At 36.4% G+C, this 23,337-nt stretch overlaps 1 protein-coding gene across 2 annotated transcripts in view; it reads left to right on the top strand.

Annotated features, from left to right (window-relative positions):
• The window catches only part of arhgef12b (Rho guanine nucleotide exchange factor (GEF) 12b), a 43,455-nt gene extending 20,495 nt beyond the window's left edge, over positions 1 to 22,960 (top strand). For both annotated transcript variants that reach the window (XM_015051369.1, XM_015051368.1), the window contains exons 8-37: positions 271 to 396; positions 3,948 to 4,046; positions 4,130 to 4,240; positions 6,014 to 6,112; positions 6,203 to 6,245; positions 7,665 to 7,770; positions 7,848 to 7,985; positions 8,099 to 8,131; positions 9,507 to 9,621; positions 9,737 to 9,830; positions 9,927 to 10,142; positions 10,347 to 10,494; positions 11,585 to 11,751; positions 13,089 to 13,235; positions 13,435 to 13,520; positions 14,432 to 14,557; positions 14,675 to 14,789; positions 14,871 to 14,971; positions 15,429 to 15,506; positions 16,106 to 16,181; positions 16,301 to 16,468; positions 17,307 to 17,394; positions 17,475 to 17,555; positions 17,642 to 17,724; positions 18,579 to 18,854; positions 18,928 to 19,083; positions 20,026 to 20,207; positions 20,850 to 20,922; positions 21,002 to 21,946; positions 22,672 to 22,960. In XM_015051369.1, coding sequence (XP_014906855.1) covers positions 271 to 396; positions 3,948 to 4,046; positions 4,130 to 4,240; positions 6,014 to 6,112; positions 6,203 to 6,245; positions 7,665 to 7,770; positions 7,848 to 7,985; positions 8,099 to 8,131; positions 9,507 to 9,621; positions 9,737 to 9,830; positions 9,927 to 10,142; positions 10,347 to 10,494; positions 11,585 to 11,751; positions 13,089 to 13,235; positions 13,435 to 13,520; positions 14,432 to 14,557; positions 14,675 to 14,789; positions 14,871 to 14,971; positions 15,429 to 15,506; positions 16,106 to 16,181; positions 16,301 to 16,468; positions 17,307 to 17,394; positions 17,475 to 17,555; positions 17,642 to 17,724; positions 18,579 to 18,854; positions 18,928 to 19,083; positions 20,026 to 20,207; positions 20,850 to 20,922; positions 21,002 to 21,015 — 3,345 coding nt within the window. In that variant the 3' untranslated portion in view covers positions 21,016 to 21,946; positions 22,672 to 22,960. The remainder of the gene's footprint in view (positions 1 to 270; positions 397 to 3,947; positions 4,047 to 4,129; positions 4,241 to 6,013; positions 6,113 to 6,202; positions 6,246 to 7,664; positions 7,771 to 7,847; positions 7,986 to 8,098; positions 8,132 to 9,506; positions 9,622 to 9,736; positions 9,831 to 9,926; positions 10,143 to 10,346; positions 10,495 to 11,584; positions 11,752 to 13,088; positions 13,236 to 13,434; positions 13,521 to 14,431; positions 14,558 to 14,674; positions 14,790 to 14,870; positions 14,972 to 15,428; positions 15,507 to 16,105; positions 16,182 to 16,300; positions 16,469 to 17,306; positions 17,395 to 17,474; positions 17,556 to 17,641; positions 17,725 to 18,578; positions 18,855 to 18,927; positions 19,084 to 20,025; positions 20,208 to 20,849; positions 20,923 to 21,001; positions 21,947 to 22,671) is intronic.
• The last annotated feature ends 377 nt before the right edge of the window (positions 22,961 to 23,337 follow it).

Genomic DNA, 23,337 nt, shown 5'->3' with positions numbered 1-23,337 from the left:
TAAAGCGTGACTTTTTTAAAAGGTGCCTCTGCTGGCCGAGAACTAATGTTAGTCACAAGCTGTAGTTGAAGCCCCTCTGAAGCGAAACACTGCTTACACAAACTCCTTTATCATAAAAAACCTTTTATTACTGCATCTAAAAATAGCGAAGAAATGGTCCTACTTAGCAATCTCTGGGGGATTTCCCAGTATTCAGCACCAGACTAAACAATCACTTGGGTTCAGCTCTTGTGTTTTTTACGTGTGGTGATACATGTGTGTGTGCATTAGACACACAGCACTCCCGTTCCAGAGGCATCTGGAAAAAGAGAGTCGCCACTTCAGAGTCCGGACGTTAGCCGCCAAGATGACCTGAATTTCTGCTCATCCCCTGACACTGAAGACGCTCCTGACACTGTAAGATTTACTCACACACACCTACATACACACATTTCCCATTTCCTTCTCCATCTTAACCCAATTCTGAGTTTAAAAATAAACCTTTGAAAATACATGTTCAGTATTACTGAGAATCTTCTTAAGGGTGAGTTGCTAGTGAGGGAATTCAACAACAGTTGGAGTATATATTTTTTTAATTTTACAAAATTCACATTTTGCACATTTTTTCCCCATTTGGATCTCTACTGCTTCTAAAAACATCCCAAGTGCTTAAAAAACTACCCAGCTGTGTTTTGTAATGTTTATTGGCATCTGGAAAATGAACCGTTTCAAAAACCTTCCACAATTAATATAAAAAATTAGCAGGCACTGTCCGCCATCTAGCGACCTCAGCAAAGCACTTCCCATTACCTAGCAACCCCAGTGGAACTCACCCTGTTACCTACCAACCCACGCTGAGTTCCACAACATTTGGTCAGCAGGTCCTACCACTGCATGAGCTTACACATACTGATGGGTGCTGGAAAAGACAAGTATTTTGTTGATGACTTACGACTTACCATCCAGAAACCACTTGCTGCATTCTTGTTGTTTGTGCAGGAGGCTCCATGCCTGCTTTTCAAAGATGTACGGTTATATAAATGCTCATCAGTTTGCAGCCATTTTCACTTGCAAGTGTAAATGTTGAGGTTGCAGGTGTGGCCACCAGCAGCTTATTTAGATTTCAGGGAATCTGAGGATTAATACATGATTGATTAATGTCTCCCAACGTAAAAATAAAAAAAACTTAAATGTCATTTCTGTCCATGTTTTTTGTCACTCATTTCAGAAAGTGAAATTCATCTATAAATAGGTTCATGACGTCTTTATTTAATACAGTTTTTATGATTGCGACTTAGAGATAATGAAAATTCAAAATTTTATGTCTCAGAACATTTTAATATTGCGAAAAGTTATAACATACTCATTGAAAGTTGAGTGGATGGAAAAAAGTGGAAGGTGCAACAGACATGGCTTATTAATTGGGGTTTATGGAAAACCACCAGTAACAAATAACTACACCTGTGATAAAGAATGTAGTATAAATACACCATGTTATTATAGGATTGGTGGACTTGCCATTTTTAGTTGGCTCCTTGTATGCAATCTAACATTAGCAATTAAAAAAGAAAATGCGACAGTAATTCTTCAATCTTTTGAGTATAATTTTTAGCAGATATTTTTACATTAATTTAGTGTTGTGTGCTTTATTGAGTAGTATAATATACTTCTGTCTGCTGTGGTACTCAAAAAAGTAATATTATTTAAACATTCAGCTTAATGTTACAACAATTACAACTTTAGATAGTTTGGTTGCCGACTAATTCTTCAATTTAAACTAGGAATGTAAATTACTGACATCTACAGAAAGATGTGCAACATACTGTATGGCCATTTGAGAAAGGCAGAAGAAAGTCAGACAGAGTTAGATGACGGCCATTAGTACAGACTGCATATAAACATCAGGAAACTGAAAGTTCCCATAAAATCTCCAGGGAAGTACTATTTGCTTCTGCATATTTACACACTTCCTGTAAAAGCAGGACCTAGGGAGCCTACTCCCCTTCCGAAAAGCCCACAGTGTGCCCTAATTAGTCAGCTCCAGTGAAGTGATCAAACACTGCCTAGCTCCAAAAGAAACAGCAACTCTGCTCTGCAAGGCTACAGCTCAAACATCAGCAGCAACAATTAGGAGCAGAGATTAGTGGGATAAGAGTGATTCAGACTGATGCTTAATCATTTTCCTGGGTTTGCCCTGGCAACAATACATAATCACACAAAAACAGTGGCTTGGGTGGCCAGTACACCTAAAGGTCTGAAAGTTTAAATCTTGGAACTCTCCTTACTTATTTGTCTTTTAGGGAAAAAAAAGTTATAACAATAAAAGATAAGAAAAACCTGAACCAAAAAATTGTGCTGCTGAAAGTCACTCATTGTCTTAAACTGTAAACCACTGAAGATTCTGAATTTGACATGAAAGTTTTATGGAGACATTAAAACTTGTTTTTTCTACTTCAAATGAAATAACACAAACAGCTGAGTTTTGGTTAGCAAAAACTTTATAAGTCCTCACATCTTGTTCACATGTTAGTCCCACAAAATGTACATGCTAGATTCCTGATATTTTACTGTACATTTCTGGAAAACTACTGTTATGTAATCTTTTGGTAAGTAACTTGCAAGCTATTGATAATTTCTATCAATTAATGTATGTATTCCTTGAAAGTCACCACAAAATTCTGGAACGTAACCTTCAAGTTATGGGATAGTAAATAGAATGCAACCTCACTGTCCTGGAATGTAACCTGTAAATGTCATGAAGTTACCTGTTAGTCCCTGGTAAATTTGGTTAAAAAAAAACAAAAAAAAAACCTGTAAGCGCCTAAGGTTTACAGAATGTAGTCTGTGTTTTCCAGATATCCTCAGAATCCATTCATTATTATGATGGCCTATAAAATAAAGCTTTGAGTCCTAGAAGGAACCCTATGTATTGTGGAAAAGTGACTAGAAGGTGACCTATTAGTTCAGAATGTAACTTGCAAGTTTAGCTAACACACTGGACTGTAACATGTAAGTTCTGGAAAGTAACATTAATGTTTTGAGAAAATAATTTGGATGTGACCTGTGAGTTCAGAATGTAACTAGCAAGTTCAGCAAACATTCTAAGTTTGTACATAAAAGTAAGTAAAAAGTAACCTTTTAGTTTAGAATATAGCTTGCAAGTTATTCAAAGGTTCTGGAATATAACACATAAGTTTTGGAAAGTAGCTTGTAAGTTATGTGAAAGGAACTAGGATGTAACCATGAAGTTCAAAACACAATTTGAGTGAACATATATAACCATGAAGTTCTGGAAAGTAATTTGTAAATTATAAGAACATAAGTAGAATGTAACATTTTAGTTCAGAATGCAACTTGCAAGTTCTGCAAATGACCTGGAATATAACGTGTGTGCAGTTCTGGAAAGTAACTTGTTAGTTAAAGGAAAGTAACTAAGATGTAATATTTAAGGCCAAAATGTAACTTGCACATTCAGCAAAAATTCTGGATAGTATCTTGTAAGTTATGAGAAAGTAACTACAATCTGTTAGTTTAGAAAATGTCCTACAAATTATGTGAGCGTACTGGAAAGTAATTTACAATACCAGGGAATGTGAAATATAAGTAACCTGCTAGGAGAAAAACAACTGTTGTCGTTCCAGAAATAGAACCATGTACCTAGCCTTTGTAGAATTAAAACTGGTTCAAGATCAAAAAATTGCAGTTTGATGAGAGTAACCTGTAAGATCAATAGATGCATTTTCAAGTTCCAGGAAATTGTTGGAAAGTTACCACTGTATTTCAGAAAGTGAGTGACCTACAATATTCAGAAAAAAGTTGTGGAAAGTAACCTAAAAATTCCACAAAGAAACCTTTAAGTTGTTGTATAATGCAACCTTCTTGTGCCCATTGTTTTTGAATGTCTTGTTTTTTTGTGTGTGTGTTTTACAATATTTAACCCGGCATTTCTTCTTGAATCTGTCAATTAGGACTCCAGTCCTCATTCTTCTGTGGCAAGCCCTCCATACACCCTAAACCCCCAGATAATTGGAGCGGAGGACGACTACTTTGACTATCAACAAGAACAGGTAAAGTTTTAACAACCTGTTTTTACGTTTCACAGAAAATGAACCACATGATGCTTATCTGATGAATATATTTCTGACCTCAGATTAACGGCGAGTGCAGCTGTTTTCAGAGTATTGACTTGCTTAAGTCTCGACCGGCTCATCTGGCTGTCTTCCTCCATCATGTGGTGTCCCAGTTCGAGGCTGCTCCTCTGGTACATTCATAAACACAGATCACCGCCTTACCTATTATTTGACAGTGCAGTTATTTACTCAGAATATTGACAATAATATTAATAATTGATTATAAAATTAAGCCATACAGAGGTAGAACATTAAATGGTAATTCATCTGACAAATGTATGATTTAGAAAAACTTTTCTTAAGAATAATCTAATGATTTTCTCCATGCCAACAAATTTCAAAACCTTAAACTTTAATTTCCTACAGCCTTTCTGAAATGAAAAGGAAAGAGAAATGATAATGTTAATTCTCTGTAGCTTCTTGGTGTTTTATATTGAATATCTTGCATTATTTTCCAAAGACCTTCTAAGGAACTTGATGAAGAATTTGCAATGTTTGTTTGTAAACTTCTAAGTTTCCATCCACATGCTGATCACCAATAAATGACTAATTAAGTTCATATATGAATATATGTGATAATTTAATAAGACTAAAAATAAATACTGTGCATAGTAGATCAATAATACTCAACAAGTAATCAATTTGTGAAATACTAAGTAAATATGAAAAAAAGATCTAAATTTATCTTCACTGCACACCAAAGTTTTATGTAGATATATATTTGTAATTTTTTATATAATAATTTTAATTAATTTATTAATATTATTAGTGGGCTGCACAGTGGTGCAGTTGGTAGAGCTGTTGCCTTGCAGCAAGAAGGTTCTGGGTTTGATTCCCGGCCCCAGGTCTTTCTGCATGGAGTTTGCATGTTCTCCCAGTGCATGCATGGGTTCTCTCTGGGTACTCCGGCTTCCTCCCACAGTCCAGAAACATGACTGTCAGGTTAATTGGTCTCTCTAAATTCTCCCTCGGTGTGTGTGCATGCTTGTGTGTCCTGTCTGTCTCTGTGTTGCCCTGCGACATACTGACAACCTGTCCAGGGTGACCCCGCCTCTTCCCCAAAACGTTAGCTGGAGATAGGCACCAGCACTCCTTCCAACCCCACTAGGGACAATGGTGTACAGAAAATGGATGGATGGATAGAATATTATTAATATCATAATTTTATAAAACTGTGTTGCAGAATATTATGAGTTTCTGTCATCCTAACCTTTTAAAATGGGCAGGTCTAACACTGATTTTTACAAGGTGATTGGTTTGCAGGTAAACTGCTGAGGGATTTGACCAATCATGTGGCAGTTTGAATATAGCACCATGAATGGAAAATGATTACAGAAATGCCTTAATAATTATGTATAATTTGTGTGACTAAATAATTTCAATTATTATAATATTTTTTGATATCCATATATATCATCTTGGGTCTCCATAACTAATGGAAAACATTTTTAAAAGTATTGTGTGTGCAGCATGACTTTGTGATGCTTAAACATAAAGAGGTACACATAATGTAACCAAATCCTGAGTAAAACTAACAACCTGATAGCATTTTAGATTTAAATTGAAATAACAAATTGTCAACATTAAAACATTTCCTGAACACAGGAAATGTGTTTTTCTGGTAGAATCTAGAAATATGACCTGCTGTTCAGATTAATGTGTGAATTACACCTTTTAAATTCCAGGGTTTATTACTGGAAAACAAAATCCGGATTGACAAATTAAACAGAGATATTTAAAGAACTAAAATTTTCCTATAAAAGTAAGTGTACCATATATAAAGCCTTATGGGAGACCATTATTAATGGAGAAATGCTATTTCCTGACAACATAATGTGTTTTTTTAATTGAGGCTGGAAAGTGGAATAAATTAAAACTCATGCAGTGTTTTTTTCCCCCGTCAGCTTTGTTATCTCTACGCAGAAATGCACAAACAAACCAGCTCCAAGGAGAGTCGGCGCTTCTTTATGGAGTTCCACTCCCTCTTCTTAGATAGAACAGCAGTAAGTTTAATCTCTATTCTCCTTTTTTCTATTTTAATTATCTGGATTGTTGACATAATTCTTACTCATTTACATTTTTGTCTTTTCCAGAATCTAAAAGTACCAGTTCCTGAAACAATAGCATCAGAATTAGGTAAGGGAACCCAACATTAATATAACGCATCTTAAAAAATATCTGATGTTTAAACTATACAAGTCTTTTTTAGAGTTTTAGGTATTCTTGGATTTTAGGTATTTACTGGCAGCTGTGGTAACCCATGAATACCTGGATTCCTCTGGATAAGAGAAAAATAAGCTGAGTAATTACAAAATGCAAGTCCTTTCAGGCTTTTTTGTGATTGTTTTGCAATCAAAATCACTGTTTTTGTGGTTCTACTTTAGAAATATTTGCAATATTTTTTACTCATTAAAACCTCTTCCAAAATCTACTTATAGAAGAAAAAAGATGAGAAAATAACAAGCAGACAGACATTTTTAAAGAACTTAAATGGGTCACTTTCCATTACGATCACAGACTATAAGTTACATCAAGTAGGGCTGAGGCAGCAGTGTAGCAGAAGTAAGAACTATTGCCTTCTGCAGGTGGGAGTTAGCTGTCACTTAAATCCAATGTTTTTGATCATTTTTGTGGAAAATTTGCAATAATATCAAAATTATCTATTAGTGAAGAAAACTGTGTGGCTCTGTTGATTTTTGCATTTATTTGTGTGATTGCAGAATTGCAAAAAACTGGAATGTTTGTAATTCCCCCTTGGTAAATCATAAATTAACTTTTTGGAGTTTAAAGGAGACATATGATGCTTCCTTGAACAAGTTAGGGTAGATCTATGGGCTACACAAAACATGTTTATTACATTTTTTTTGCAGAAAATCATTCTTAGACAATGAGATTTGAGTCTGCTCAGTTCTGCTTATGTTGAGCTCATTTCAGAATGAGATGTTTTAGAGCATCTTGCCACTTTAAATCCAAGTTCCTACTTACCATGCCCCAGCTCAACATTTGCACTCGCTCGTGAGAATTCCTGCAACAGATGCGTAATTATACAGTTGTACATCTTACAAAAGCAGAAGTGGAGCCTCCTGCACAACACACAAGAATGCAGTAAGTGGTTTCTGTATGGCAAGTCAACAATTAAACACTTGTCTTTTCCAGCAGCCATTGTACAGCACATACATCTGTAAAAACAGCTGACCAAACATACTGTAGCTCAGCTTGTGTTACTAGTTAATGGGGCTAGACTTGGGTTGCTATGTGACAGTGCAAAACATTCACTTCAAAACATTAACTTATTGCCAAAAAATGGCTGGGTGTTGTTTTGTTTTTAAAGTTTTGGTTATTTTTAGAAGAAGTGGAGTCCAAAACGAAAGTACAAAAATGTGCAAAATTTGACTTTTACATAATATTTGATTAAATATGTTGCCTCCCTAATGGATGAGTGCATTGTCTTCCCAAAAATTGTATTTAACGTTCTAACCTCACCAGTTCTTTCTGTGAAAGTACAACCTGACTGATGTGACTGTTGACAGTTCTTGTTGGTTGTTTGTGTTTTAGAAAAGCGACGACTGGAGCTGATCCCAGAGGATCTGTGTAAACAATACACTCAGGTGTTACAAGACTCTCTTCTGTCAGACCTGCTCAAGAACCTGGAGGACTTCAGGTAACATCTGCAGGAGAAATGGAAAGGTTTCCCTCAGAGACACAGAAGGAGTTAAACCGGTGGTCTTTGCGCTGCAGACAGAAGCGCAGCATGGGTCTGACCCTGGCTGAAGACGAGCTGTCCAAACTGGACTTGGAGCGGGGGAAGGACCAGCCGGCGCTGGAGAAGGAATGCGCCTGTGCAGAACACATCCTCGCCAAGATTGAGGATATCCTGTGAGTGTCTGAGTGCAAACTCTAAAAAAACACTCATTTATCCTCAGACCTTAATGTGTATGTATGTGTGCGTGTGCATGTGCGTGTGTGTGTGTGTGTGTATGGTGTTGCAGGCCCACGACTCAAGCCTCAGAAGAGGAGAAGTGGTGAGATCAGGGACTTTTTCTTTTCATGCATCATTAGACAGCTGCTGGGCAGTCAGATAAATCTGTTTTTGCGAAGTATCTTAGTTTCTGTTCTGCTTTTTCATTTCTAATTGAGGCGCTGCAAATTTTATCTTGTTATGCATGAAATGCCTGTTTATAAATACCTGTGTATGTTACCTGTATATATTGGTCTACAGTGCTGTGCAGAAGCACTTTTAATTCCAGCTAAATATCACTCCAGAAGAAAAATTTAAAGAAAGGAGTGGTTTTTTGGAAGTTATTCAGATTTCTTCAGTTTTTGCTTTTTTATCACACTGAAATGCTTGAGATCAACAAAAATATTTCAATATTACACAAATAATCTGAGTTAACAGAAAACAGTAGTTTTTAATGAGGGCTATTATGTAAAATGAAGTATTTTTAGCCTTGCATCAAAAACGTATCTGGAATGTTGCCTTGATTCTTTCCTGTATGTTTGAGAAATCCTTTAATCTCCATGGCAACCATTCTGGGGCGCCTAAGCGCTTGCTCTCACAAAGTGCTGCCTATTTACACAAAGATTTCCATCAGACCTGCAGTCTGTAGCGAGGCTTCTGCCTCGCTGACCATTACTCCCACACTCAGCTCCTCCAGACTAGTGGCAGCAGCCATTAGCTAACACCTGGTGGAACTCCAAGTTTGGTGAGTTCTTAAGAACAGCTGTGGGATCATGGACAAGCATTGTAGTGATGAAGATGTGAATGGGGAAAGAGTAGGAGGTTCTTAAAGGCTTAAAGAGTCCCACTTTTTTCCACTATCCATCATTTGTTCTTTCTGTCATTGTTTTTTTTTCTATCTGTTTGTTCTTTCTGTTGTTCATTAGTTCTGCCAGTGTTTGATTGTTTGTTATATAGTTTGTTTCTTCGATCATTTGTTCTATCCCTTGCTTTACTGTTCTGTCTGTCTTTTTATTTTTTTCTGCAGAAGAAACAGTGGTCTCTACAGTCACATTATAGCTACGACAGTCACAGAATTATGTGACTAGGCCATTTTTTGGTCTTTTCTATAGTTATTTAATGTGTTTTTTAACATGAAATTAAATTTTAGACATTTTGAGCTTCTAGTCATATGTTTTTTGGACCCTACTAATAGAAAAACAACCTGCGCTACAAAACAAGAATCAAATAAATGTGTGCGTTTTCCTTGATTTCTGATAAAAATCTAATTACGTAAACTTTGAAAACAGGGCTTTGTGGATACTTTACTTATCTTTGATGATTTGAAACATTTAAGTGTCAAAACAGTAAAAACAGTATTTAAAGATACAAATATTTTTTTCACAGTATTTGATTTCCGTATATTACCTAACATTGTGTTTTCTGTCTGATTTGTGCAGCCAAGCTATGCAGTATGTGATTCTGACCTACATGAAGCATCTTGGGGTGAAAGTGAAGGAGCCTCGCGGCCTTGAACAAAAACGTGCACGCATCATCTTCCTGCCTAAGATTAAGGTACAACCTCCTTATTCTCATAATTTTCACTGATTCAGTGAAGAAAGAGAATTCACCTTTTCATTCAACGGTCTTATGATCAGATCTTTATTTTTTTTTATTGTTTTGCACATAGAGAGGAAGCAAACCTGAAAAAGATGGTGATTGGAAGAAGCCTTGGAACGTCCTTGTTCCTCCTCGACGTTTGAGCAAAGTAGACTCCACTTTGGGTAAGGAAAAACTTTTTTTATTGGTTTCATTAACTGTAATTATTAATATATACAAACATACAGTTCTACTTGTTTTCATGTGTTGTCTCTGTGCAGTGGTTAAGTCTGTGGAGCTCAATAAGCAGCGCTCTCCAAAGTTCTCTCAGCCGGCCTTTGTTATCCCTGAACCAGCCGACCATCCTGCCTCGAACCCTGGACGCAGCCGAGCGAATCAGCTCAGCCAGGGGTCGGACACCAGCACCCAGTCCACCATCTCTGTCGCCTCCCTGGGTCCCAGCTCTGCCGACTCGACTGGACAAGAAACAGACTCCAGTAAGATTTCTCTGCTTCTTGTTCATTTGCAGGTTTAAGAAAACTTGTAATTTTCTGAGTTACAGAAGATTACAGCAGTTACATCAATGCTAAAGTTAATGTTCTCTGGTTAATAAAAACTGTGATATTATTTAATAAAACAGAAGCTACAAACCCATTCTGGACCATATGGTTTTTATGTATTTTTTTGTATTTTCCATGCAGGTGTCTCTCCATTTTGCATCCAGTCGAGACTCAGTGACGGTCTGCAGGCTGGAGAACACCAGGACGGCCTCTCTAGTCCAATCAGCACTCAGTTTGACTTCAGCCCGTCCAGTCTTGACCACCGAGAGGACGACCAGGATGCCTTCAGGTAAGTTTTCCCCTGAGCAGTCTTTAATAGATGAGACATGCAGCAGGTCTTTTGGTAACATGTATTCCTGTGAACCTAAGACAAAGTTGACAATGTTTATTACACCTTTAAGGAAACTTTTGAATATCATTACTTTAAAAGTGATCTATCATGCTTCCTTGAAAAGATAATGACTATGCAAAACATGTTCATTACATTTTTTTGCACAAAATCAATCTTAGATAATGAATTTAGTGTTTGCTCTTTTCCGGTTTTTCATTGTGAGGTCCTTTCACAGTGAGCTGTTTTAGGGCTCTGTTTGTACTCACGTGAAAATGGCTGCAAACAGATGCACAGTTGTACAACCATACATCTTTGAAAAGCATTAGTGGAGCCTCCCACACAACCAACAATAATGCACCAAGTGGTTTCTGTACAAAACACTTGTCTTTTCCAGCAGCCATTGACCAGTTACCTAGCAACTCGAATGAGTTGCTAGGTAACGGCACAATGTGACTTGATAATTTGGGGTTTTTTGAAACGGCTCATTTTCCAGACACAAACAAACATTAACTTGTTGCCCAAAACAGCAAGGTTTTTTTAAGTGATTTGGCTTAATCTATTAAAACTTTCTTTATCTGTAACTTATCTTTATCTTTCAACCAGAACTCCTCAAGAGGACGTTTTAGCTTCACTTGGTTTCTTCTATTAAGCACTTTTTACTATTCAAGTATTAATCGGTTTATGCAAAATTAATCAGTTGGAAACTGATGTTAGAATTTTTTTAGCTGCAGATGCACCCTTTGCTACAAATAATCAAGTGTTAAAGGAATGCTATGTTGATGTATTTTAGGCAATAAAATTTTTATTTTCTTATTTAGAAAAATAATTGAATTGTTTGTTCATTTGTATCTTTTAATGTATTTAAAATTTTGCATAATACAAGCTTGAAATGAAACATCTGCAGCATGTGCAAATCTTTTTCTCCGATTAGTCATCAGAATAATCAATCGAATTACTATAATAATCATTAGCTGCAGCCCTAAAGTATTTTATCAGCTAATGTTTTCTTTTTGTAAAGTTTTCTATAATAGTTTGTTTCTGGCAACAGGATGGAAATTCAGCCCACGGTGGGTTCAGCTGACTTCCAGAGCGAGGACGACCAGGCAGGAGAGGTGGAGAGTGAGGAGGACCCTCTGAACTGGCAGAAACTCGTCCCTCGAGGTGTCTTGGCAAGTCTCACTTCAAAGGAGATCAATCGGCAGGAAGTCATCAACGGTGAGGCGACAGCATTTTCAGTAGGGATGCACAATAAAGCATAATTAACATCAGAATTAGGCAATGTTGGTAAGTTTTTTTTAACATATCAGCATCAGTCCCAGAAGTAAAACTGGACCGTTATTAAAAACAGATGTTTATTTCCATCTTGTTGCTGTTGTGTTTCTACAGGGGGGTCGTTTTTTTCACAAAATAGTCTGGAAATGATTCATCTGATTAATTGTGATGAATTAATTGTTGAAGTAATAGTCAACTAATTTAGTACTCAATTAATCGTTAACTGGAGTACACAGACTCTAAAAAGGGCCATTTGCTGAAAGAACAACACACTCTGAACTGTAAATGAGCCAGAACTGTACAAAAAATATATACATTTTAAGATTGAAAAAAATCTTTTGTCTGAACATATATTCTACCCAGAACTCTTCAAGTTGCACTTTTAACTTCACCTGGCTCAAGTTCTTTAAGAAATCAAAATAAAGATAATGTTTTCTATTCAGCACCTTTTGCTATCCGATTGTTAATTAGGTAATCCAAAAAATAATCAATGATGTTAAGTCGAGCAGAAATGACTGAGTGTTTCACATGTTGTGTTTCCTTTGCTGCAAAGGATCAAGCTTGATCAAGGAATGATGTGTTATTGCATTTTAAGCAATAAAATATGTTTTCTTATTTTAATAAAAAAAATTTTTTTTTTCTTTCTAATATTGTATAAAAACTATGTAAGTGGTTAAATAAAAAAATCTGCACAAAATTCTAACTTTTCTTATTTGTTGTCAGAATAATCGATTACTAATCATAATTGTTAGTTGCAGCCTTAAAATATGTAATATTACTAAATATTGGTTGTTAGCCATATCAGAACATTAATTTTATATATCAATATTAGCTTAAATTTTCATATTTAGTTTAATATATTGCTTTATTTTGAACCATATTAAAGAACAAAATGCATATTATTCCCCTTAAGAAAATATATATACGTGCCCATATAAAAAATATTTTTTTATATATATATAAAAATATATATATATATATATATATATATATATATATATATATATATATATATATATATATATATATACACAGTAATATACATGCAGTAAAGAGATTATCTGAATTATCCAGTTCATGTTTTATATAGTAACTGTATTTAGACACAAACAAAATGCATTTAGCTTGAAAACAGGTGGGAAGAAGACAAACTTATTTACTCCCACTTTCTATTCATACTGTATCTAAATGTTCATATTTGTGCATTTCTAATACTGAACCATCCGAAATGCAGCGTGTTTATTTCCAAACCTGACTGAGTTCATCTCTCCATCTCTTAGAGCTGTTCATCACTGAGCGCGCTCACCTGCGTAAGCTGCGGGTGCTGGACGGCGTCTTCTGCCAGAGACTGAGCAGACACGGCGTCCTTCCGCCTGATGACATAAAGCGCATCTTCATTAACCTGGAGGAAATCATTCAGCTGCATTGTAATGTCACTTTATTACATTAGAGGCTTCCTGGTGATGGATGGCTCAATTCAACAACTCTGCTTGCTAAGAAACATTCAAAACCTTTACAAAGTCAAGTTGTTACAACCAAACTTGACCACGTATTGTGCAGTTTGTGTATTTCTTGCTGATAAAGATGTCACCAGTAACAATGAGGTTTCCTCTCACTGTTTGATAGTTTCAATAACGGAGCAAATGGCCGCTGTCAGGAAGAGGAGTGAGACCTCTGTGATTGGTCAGATTGGAGATGATCTCCTGGCATGGGTAAGACTCCTTCTATAAAAAACAGAGTCCCATACTATTTTCAGAGTGCTTTCTATGTAAAATGAGCAGAAATCTCAGACACTACATATTACTACAAAATCCTAACTTGATTTTTGAATTTTAGTTTCTACTAGAACACATTTTCTAATGATTCACATTATCATTTCTCAGTAGTATTTTTTACTTTCCTGGCCTTATGAAAGCCTTTTCAGAGACAACTGGCAATAATTAGAATTTACTGTAAATACTAGCACTGAACAAATACAGCGCTGTTTCATACCTGAACATATGCAGAATATTTGTGTGTGAAAGTAAGGCTATGTTCACACAGCTCGTAAATGTGAAAAAATAATAATAATAAAAAAAATATCAAATTTGTGCCTTTTCCATATGTGGAATTAAATCTGATACATTTTGGATAGTTTTCAAAGTTTTATCTGACTTTTATATCGTTTGTGTGAGACATGAGTCATAGTTCTGCTCCAGAAAAAGCCAGACGGATAATAAATAGATTTATAAACACAAAAACGAAGGATATTATATCTATATTTTCAGTATGTTTTAGTTAGTTCTATTAATGCAGAATATGGTTGTTCCCCATTATTAATCGTTTTTATTTAATTCAGTTGCCTTTTTTATATTTCAGTTCAACTTTGCTGGAAACATTGTGTAAGTTCAGGAAAGTAGCATCTAGAAAGCATCCTTTCATTTCTTAAAAAGTGACCTCAGTTGTGGAAATAATCTAAAAGATTTTTTACAGTAACGTCAAACTCCATTGAAGTAACTTTGACCTACTTTATTTTTTGCCATAAGTTTTAGTTGAAACATTTAAGATTCCCATGAAAAACTGATGGTATGTTGTGTTATAAAATGCAGCAGCATTAAATGATTTGAATATAAATGTGCTTTAGTTCAGCGAGGAGGAAGAGGAGAAGATAAAAAAAGCCACAGGAACGTTCTGCAGCAACCAGCCGTATGCCCTGGAGCTCATCAAGACCAGGCAGAAAAAAAACCAGAGGTTCAACCTATTCATGCAGGTCAGCACAACATCATCACCTCAGTGGTTTCCTTGAATGCTGGCTTTATTTCTGATTAAACAAAGTATTACTCTATTTATTTTGTAAAGGATATTTTTACCAATCTTTGATTTTCAGGAAGCTGAGAGCAACCGCTTGTGTCGTAGGCTGCAGCTAAAAGACATCATTCCTGTAGAAATGCAAAGAATGACAAAGTACCCGCTCCTACTGGACAATATTGCACAATACACTGGTATGAATATGATACATATATATTCTAATAGGGGAACTTTTTGGTTCTTTCTTTGTAAAGTTATTTTGTCTGTTTTCACAGAGGATGGTGAAGAGAAGGAAAAGGTGAAGAAAGCTGGAGAAACCTGCAAGAAGATCCTGAACCACGTCAACCAGGCCGTGAAAGAGGCTGAAAACAAACAGGTTAACACATCAGAATATTCATGAAACATATTCAGTAATCAGCAGGGGGAGTTTTATCTGTCACTCATCACTGTTTTCAAAGTAAAAGTCATATTTTCACATTAATTAAACTATATTATCAATATGGCTTTCATTGAATCACTTCCTTCTTTTACTTTACACGTATTGGTTGGGTGTTATTTGTGTTTCGTAGCCATTTCATCCCAGATTAACTTGATTTATGTTTCACTAATTGTTTCTCAATTAATAGGAAAAATATATATGTAAAATTAATAAGACAAAATATATACAATTAAGCAATTAAATGTAAAACAAAAAAGAAAAACAAAGTATCTTGATTTAATTTGAAAAGAATACAATAAATAAATTAAAAAGAACTGTTCTACGATTTGACAAAATAAATTTGATCTACTAATGTAAGTACTAACTTTTAATGAGTTCTGTTTTATCTCAACAGAGACTAGTGGATTATCAGCGAAGACTTGACGTCTCGTCTCTGAAACAAATTGAAAACCCCATGATCCTGGAGCTCAGGGTGAGAAACGATTGGTCAATGAAAAAAGGTCTAAGCATTGATGGATTTTAGCCATAAGACTATTTTTATTGTTGTTTTGTTTTTTTACTCAAAAACAGGCCTGTTTTATATCATCAGTCTCCACTTACTTTTAGGGTTCCACAAGGTATCTTGGGTCCCTTTCTGGATTTCCAGTACATATTGCCATTGGAGTCCATTTTCAATCAACAAAGAGTGACTGACAGCTGAAACATGCCCATCTTACTCACAATGAATAATCTGGCATTTCTTCACCATTTATTCCAGATTTTTTGTGTCATCTTCCTAATTGTTCAGTTAGTTTAATGTTTCAAGGCAATGATAGATCAACCAAAGAACTGAGCCTATGATTTTTCGAAATACATAGCTAATATTGAAACCTTAATTAGGTGCATCTGTTTACATTGGAAAACTTTCAACAATATATAATAAAAAAGAGACCTTTGTCATTAATAATTTGTGAAGCAGCTTTCCATTTCATATATGAACTAAAGAAACAATTGAAGATCCACTATTGTAGATGTATTTTATCAGTTAATTGTCAATGAAAGTATTTACTATGAACTTTTTTTTTGTTGCAGAATCTGGATTTGACCAAGAGGGAGATGGTATATGAGGGCCCGCTCTCCTGGAAAGTCAATAAAGACAAGACCATTGGTAAATATAAACAACCTTAAATGAGAATACAGTTTTAGTTAGATTTATATGTGTTTAAATTAGTGGTCAAAGATGAAACCTTCTAAAAATGAAAATGAGGTTTCATGATGTCCTTTCAGAACTCTACACGCTTCTTTTGGAGGACATCATGGTTCTACTTCAGAAACAGGATGAGCGTTTGGTTCTCAAGTTCCATGGGAAGAACCTGACCAGCATTCCGGACGCCAAGCATAGTTTCAGCCCTGTCATCAAGCTCAGCACTGTCCTGGTTCGTCCTGTAGCAACCGGTAAGGCTGTCAGTCAATCCAAATACCTTGAATCCAAATACCTTGAATTCAAATACCTGGAATTTTTGCAATGATTCAAAAGCCCGAGTTAACAACTTTCCAAGTTAGCATAGTTGGAGTAGTCGGGATTCCGATATGGCAACACCCAAGGAGTCATTGCTCATATTACCTCTTATAAATATCGTTTTAAGGTGTGCATTCCACATACAAACACCTTTAATTTCTTTAGTTTAGGGCCAGGTCTTAAACATGTTAATTTTGGTTAATCAATTACATAAATTCTAACATGTTGAAATTTGTTAACACAATTAATTTTTCATACAAAAGTTTTGAGCCAAAATATTTTTTTTTGGAGTCCTACTGCTGGTTTAGTTTATAGTTGTAAATGCGTCATGTAACATTCATTTCTCTTACAAGTCTGTCTTGCAAAATAAAGATGTTTCCACCTCAGCTAACTATTGTTGATTGAAGGAGCGGCCATATTGGATCTCAAGAGTTTCTCAAAGTGGGAAGTCAGACTTCGGGAGACGTTTCAGTTGATTTTTCTGACTCAAATTTGCAAGCTCAGCCTACAAATTTAACAATACAGAGCATATGGCTTTGGTTATTCCTGGTGCAGAGGAGTCAGCAGCGCCCCCTGGAGGATGCTAATGGTAGTATATGTATATAGATGTAATGATATTCTGCTTGTTTTTTCAAGGAACCAGAGTATTCTCCTGCCAACTGCATTTTTGTCCCCCAGAACATAATTCAAAAATGCAGATTAGCAATGCAGGTAGCACAGTTTGTTCTTTAATTTTAGAAGAGAAATAACTGACTGACTGGCTGTTATCTTCAGACAACAAGGCCTTCTTTGTCCTGTCCATGTCAGAGAATGGGGTCCAGATGTACGAGCTAATGGCGCAAAAGGTGTCCGACAGGAGAACGTGAGTTTTCATCCTAGACAAAATTTCACTTTTAAAGTTTTTCTGTCTCACCTGGATGTGGTTCGCCTCTGCTCATCCAGGTGGCAGTGTCTAATCACACAGTGCGCTGACGCCATGAAGGCCAAAGCTCACCCCAGCGACAGGCCTCCAGCTCAGGCAGAGTGAGTCCACTGAATCCGCCTCAACTCTCCATGGTGATGTTTGTTTGTCTCTGCTCACAGTATGTTTTTGTTTTGTTTGGTTTCAGAGCCGAACGGGTTGCAGTTGAGATCCTGAACCAAGAGATGCCCAAACAGAGCGAGACGCTGACTGAAAGCATACATTCAGCTGGTATCTGTGGATCCAAGGAAAAAAACTGTTCAGTTTTAACACTTTATTATTAGATTGAAAACTTATTATCATTAGTTACAATGATACAGTGTAACAAATTTCTTTTTATTTAAAATATTTTAATTACCCAAAAGCAACATGACTCCTCCAGATAAGATAACTTGTTTTTATAATACCCACTATAGGCAATTTGCTCAGATTTTTAAACAACTGTATTTTTGTTTAGTGGTTTAAAGACAAAGTTAATTTCATAAAACAAAGAATGTTCCTTACTTTATTAGTGTCATTATTTAGAAAAAACATTATACATATATTGCATTAAAACACTTAGGAAAAACTGTTAAAGATATCATTTTTAGCTTTATTACCTTTACATTTTAAAATATTGCTAAATTCTTTACCAGTTTTGGGTGAAGTTATTAAGAGCCACACGTTGCAGATCCCTGGTCTAGAAGTTAGCTCTTTAAAGACTAATTACACCCCGAATTGAACTTTTTTTGTAGATGAGCTGTATAAATTGGGTCTTATGCCATCTTTATGACATTTTTGTTCAACTAGAATGTTTGGCCTAAAACCAACTCACTGCTGCCCCTCTGGGCTGAATGGTGACTACTGCAGTAAAATTTTCCTATTAGTTACAATGATAGCCTTTTGGGTCAGCAGTCGTTTAAAAAGATTTTTAAATCACAGTAAATTAGTTTTGCATTTCTAATCTAATGAATTGTGTGGCCCACCTGTCAGTTTAAATCTACCAGTTTTGGTTCCCATGGCAAAAAGTTTGGACACTATATTATTATAACAAATAAATTACTATTTTATTAAGCTCTTCAAAATAGTTTTGTTCTATGTCCTAGACAAAGACGCTCCATGTTCTCCTGATGTTCAATCTCCCATCAACCCCTTTGATGGCTTGAAATCAGAAGATGAGGAAGAGGAGCTGCCGGCTACTGTCAGGCAGGAGGAAGATGGGGAAGAAGAGGAGGTGGACGAAGCTGAGTTGGAGGCCTTCCTGGATGGCCAGCTGACCGACAGACTCCTACAGGAAGGATCCCGCCAGGGCATCGCTCTTCCGGTTGAGGACATGGAGTCAAACTTTCCCTCCTCCAAAGCTGAAGAGGCTCTGCGGACTCGTAAGCTGACGGTGATCCTTTAAACTCCAAACTGGAAAAGCTGGTAGATAATAACCAAAGTTTTCTGTTGCAGTGGCCATGCTGAAGGAGACGCTTTACTCCCACATGATGAGCAGAGAAGTAGAGAAGGAGACAGAAGAGAACAAACCGTCTTCTGCAGGACCAGAGAACAACGACCTGCAGCTCTGCTCTGGCCTCACCGGGGTGTCTGAGTCAGCACAACCTAATGGTGAGTCAGCGACTGAAGTCGTTTTTACACCTGATAGTATGATAGGCCTGGTTCAATTTGGAAACCAAAGTTCCAACATTTGATACATTTTTACCTGCTGTAGTTCTTTGTCTCAAACGGACCAAATTCTTTGAGACCCAGAGACTTTTTTTGGTAACACTTTATTTGAAGGGGTGTGCATAAGACTGACGTGACACCTTCATAAACATGACATAACACAATGGTCATGAACATGAAGGAGTCTTCATGAATGTTTACAATTGTTGTCATAAAGTGTCATTCGAAAAATGACCCTTTTAATGCAAAGTTCTATTGAAATTTGCACTAAAAGTTCATTAAAAGTGTCAAAGTCGAGCTCCTCTTCTTCCTCTTCATTGCTCCCATTGCTAACTAGAAACTACCAATCAGAGCCAGTCAGTCATGCTGTCAGTCATACTGGTGTTCACACTGTCAGCAGAGCCTGTACTAAATCCTAAGGCTAGTTAGCATAGCCACCAATGATGGCAAGATAATTATTTTCCTGTAACGGTAAGTTAGTAAGTTGTTCCTCTGTCATTAGCGCTTTCAGCAGTGCATTCAAGAAGTTTATTGATAGCTGTAAGACCATATTTTGGTTGTATTTACTGATAATGCCCTGCGCTGTAGTCCGCTTCCTGCTTGTGAAGTGGTCTCTGCTCCTCTTGGCGTTCACATTGGCATTTGAACCACACTCGAGTTAACATCAACCGAACTGAGACAGAGGTTTATAGGCAGACCAGAGTTTGCTTTTTTGTCCAAAACAGAGTTTAATTACACATTCACATCTCCCCAAACAAACCAGACTTTCTAGACAAATGGACTTGAGTTGGGTTTAAGTGGACTAAACAGGACCGGTGTAAACGCATCCTTAATGAAGTTTAGATGTTTTTGTCCAGATTCTGAAATCTTCTGGTCTTTAACCAGGTGGTTTTGCGGGTCTGGACTTTGAAGCCGGTTATGGGGAGAGCAGCACCGACGACGACGTCGCGATTGACATGAGGAAGCTGCTGTCCTCCTCCTCACAGGCAGGGGGCGACGGCCCAGATCTGAGCAGGCAGTTGATGACCCACCTGCGTCTCCTGCAGGCTGACCTGCAGTACCTGCAGGTAAAACACACTGGGTTTTGTTTTAAAATGACCTCCATCATGTGATGGAAAAATCTTTAAATGTGTTTCAACTGATTAAACTCTGTTTGGTAGTAAAGGAACCTGCAGTGTTTAAGTTTGGTCTAATTGCTTTGATTTGCCCTCAGTGGACTGAAAAATGAGTGAATAGGATGTAATTGCTTATATTTTTTCTTTATATAAAAAATGGAATTGTTGATGTAGTGTAATGTAACTAGAATTAGTAGACATGAGAGCTCAACAATCAGGATATTCATTGTTTTCAATCTGATGGTTATTTAACCATCAGATTGGTGCAAAGTGCTATTATATTGAATCAAATTCAATACATTTTAATATGTGTTCCAGTGAATCCCATTTATTAAATTAAGAAGGTATTAAACATGCTTTTCATTATGTTTACCTTTCTGCATAAAAATGTTTTTTTATAGGTCTGAGGTAATATAATTTTCCAAACATTTTGGTCCCTATTTCTTTAAAATTGTCAAAACACCTGAAATTTTGAAATAGAAAATGTGTCCAGTTTCATATTCATGTAGCTTCTGCATCTTCGCATGCTGGATCCTGTAGTTTATGTTGATGATTTTTTCATAACAGTGTTTTGTTGTATTTATGTTATTGCAGGAAGTAGAGATGAAGTACAACGAACTGCAGCAAATCCACAACAACAGATCTACAGACTCAGATGATAACAATGGTGGGTTTCAGCTCTCTTTGCATACATGTGACTGTTTTTACTCCACCTGTCATCAAACACCCTGTCTGCTTTGTTTCAGAGGGACTGCAGTGATCGTAGACCCGATCTGAGTCAAACGGGGGATTTTACTTCACTTTAACCCACCGATAATGGAAGCTCTACTGGGCAAAGGATGATTATCATGTTTTACCTGCAGAGACTTTTCCCTATAAAAACAATCAACTGATCGTAAACACTGGATGTATGAAATGGAAAAAGGGAGGTATGGTGAGGCGTTCAGGACTCCATGGATGCTTCAACAGCATGGAAGTAAAAGTGGTATCTCGTAATGATATTTCCTCCAAGATAAAGAGACTCAGATGTTACTGCCAAATCACAAATGTTTTCAACAACTGAGAGGCAGACAAACTAAAATATTGTTTTTAATGCATTGAGTTAAGCAGAAATGAGAGTCACTGTGAAAAGCGTTTCATGTCCAACAGAAACTCTGATTTCTTGGATGTTTTATTTCACTGTTTGGTTTGGTGAAATGGTTCAAACAAACAACGAGCACCGATGACAAAACATGGACATTTCCAGGTTTTTGTATGAAAAATCCCATTTCCAGAACTAATTTAACTGATCCAGCACGTTCCACATTTCTTCACTGATTTTTTTTTACACCTCCTAGTCTGATATATTTGGATTGATTGGGACCAAAATTGCAACATTTGTTACATTTTCAGCTGCTGCGATTCTCTTCTACACTTCCTTTGAAAAGCATATTCCCCTCCTCACCTGTGGTGGCGCTGCACCAAGAACCACCGAAGGAAATGACGCAAAGACTCTGAAGAAGACACTGAGAACAACTTTCTTCTTCACAAAATGTAAACAAAAATGGAGTGGCGTCAGATTTTAGCTGTTGTAGGATTTCTCTTTTGTTGTTGGTAAAAGACAACAAATCATTTGTTCCACTAGAGCTGGACATGTACGTTTGTTTTGGTTGTGTTGGTTGCAGACCCCTGATCGAGACAAAAAATATTTGGTAAGATTTAGTATTTTTGCAGTGCATTCAAATTACAGTAGTTAAAAAAACATTCTGTGTAAAGAAACACGGCAAATTGCATTTACTCCTCCTGGACAAGCATGCAGTGACAGTGGAGAAGAAAACTTTAGGCATTCTAGCTTATGAATATTGTCGGAAAAAGTCTCAGCTACTGTACATTCCACATTTGGAAGCAATTTATATTTACTTGGCTGGTTTTAGGCATTCAAATGAAGCAGAATCCTGAATCAGTGCAGTCTTAGTAATGTACTACAAAACAAAATACTACAAACCGCAAAATATTACCAGATATTTTTGGTCTGGTTTCTACTACAAATAAATTGAAATGAGAGAAAACTAACTTAAAAGTAGCTTTTCAGGAAGATACGGGGGCTAGTATTAAGATAATTCCTTAATATTGATTAAAAAAGTACTAGTTCCACTGGAAGACAAAACATATAACAGGGAAAATGTCTTGCTATAATGTATTAAGATTTTTTTAATTACAACAAGCTCCTACTAGTAAGTTAGTTTTCTTGTTTTAAGTGTGCTAAGATATTTGCACCAGAAACTAGACCAAAAAACAAACAAACAAACATAGTAATATTTTGTGTTTTTGCAGTGATGCCGTTTACTTCCTGTCCAGTTGCGTGGAGTTAATTAAACTCCATTGTTTTTGCTACTGGCTCCCTCTAATGTGTTTGGTTGATTACTTCTTTTTAAAGGTTGGACTCACTGGCCCTAAGACTGCGCCGATCACACTGTGGCTTTCACTTCTTGGACGATAAAGCAAAGACAGACTGAGGAGAGACGTGTTGTAAAGATGTTTATTGTAAAATGCTTAAAGTGTATCAGCTCCGTGGTTTTATCCACTGTTCCTTGTTTTGCACCATGATGTCATGTAATGTATCGACACAAACTACTTAAAGAAGATTTATTATCAAACTGTTTTAAGCTGTTCCACAAGTGTTGCTTTTTATTGTTTTTAATAATGTAACAGTAGTTTCTCCTCTGCTCTGGCTTGGACATGAGTTTTTCAACATTTTCTGGGCATGTTCTTTAGGTCAGATTCAAAACTTACCTGCTGCACTTTGAATTACAAAAAAAAAGTACAAATGCCATTTGTTTAGTACAAGGGTATGAAAAGGTTTGCTTAAATGTCCAAAATCCATCCATCCATTTTCTATACACCTTTGTCCCTTTTTGGGTTTTGGTTTCACCCTTTGGTCACTTTAATCTTCTGAAATCTGCCGTGTAGCAAAAAAAAAAAAAAAAACCTGCTGGCAAATATTTTAAAACTCAGGGCGAGTTTGATTCCACAAGATGGACATAAACAATGTTGGCAAATAGAAGCCTATAGTAATGAAAGTATGACACTATTTATCATCTTT

This window comes from Poecilia latipinna, unplaced genomic scaffold (genome assembly GCF_001443285.1).
Source record: "Poecilia latipinna isolate Pla-1442-1.1 unplaced genomic scaffold, P_latipinna-1.0 Scaffold1042, whole genome shotgun sequence".
Lineage (NCBI taxonomy): Eukaryota > Metazoa > Chordata > Actinopteri > Cyprinodontiformes > Poeciliidae > Poecilia > Poecilia latipinna.
Note: the sequence above shows the minus strand (reverse complement) of the source record. Positions and strands in the feature narration are given on the sequence as shown.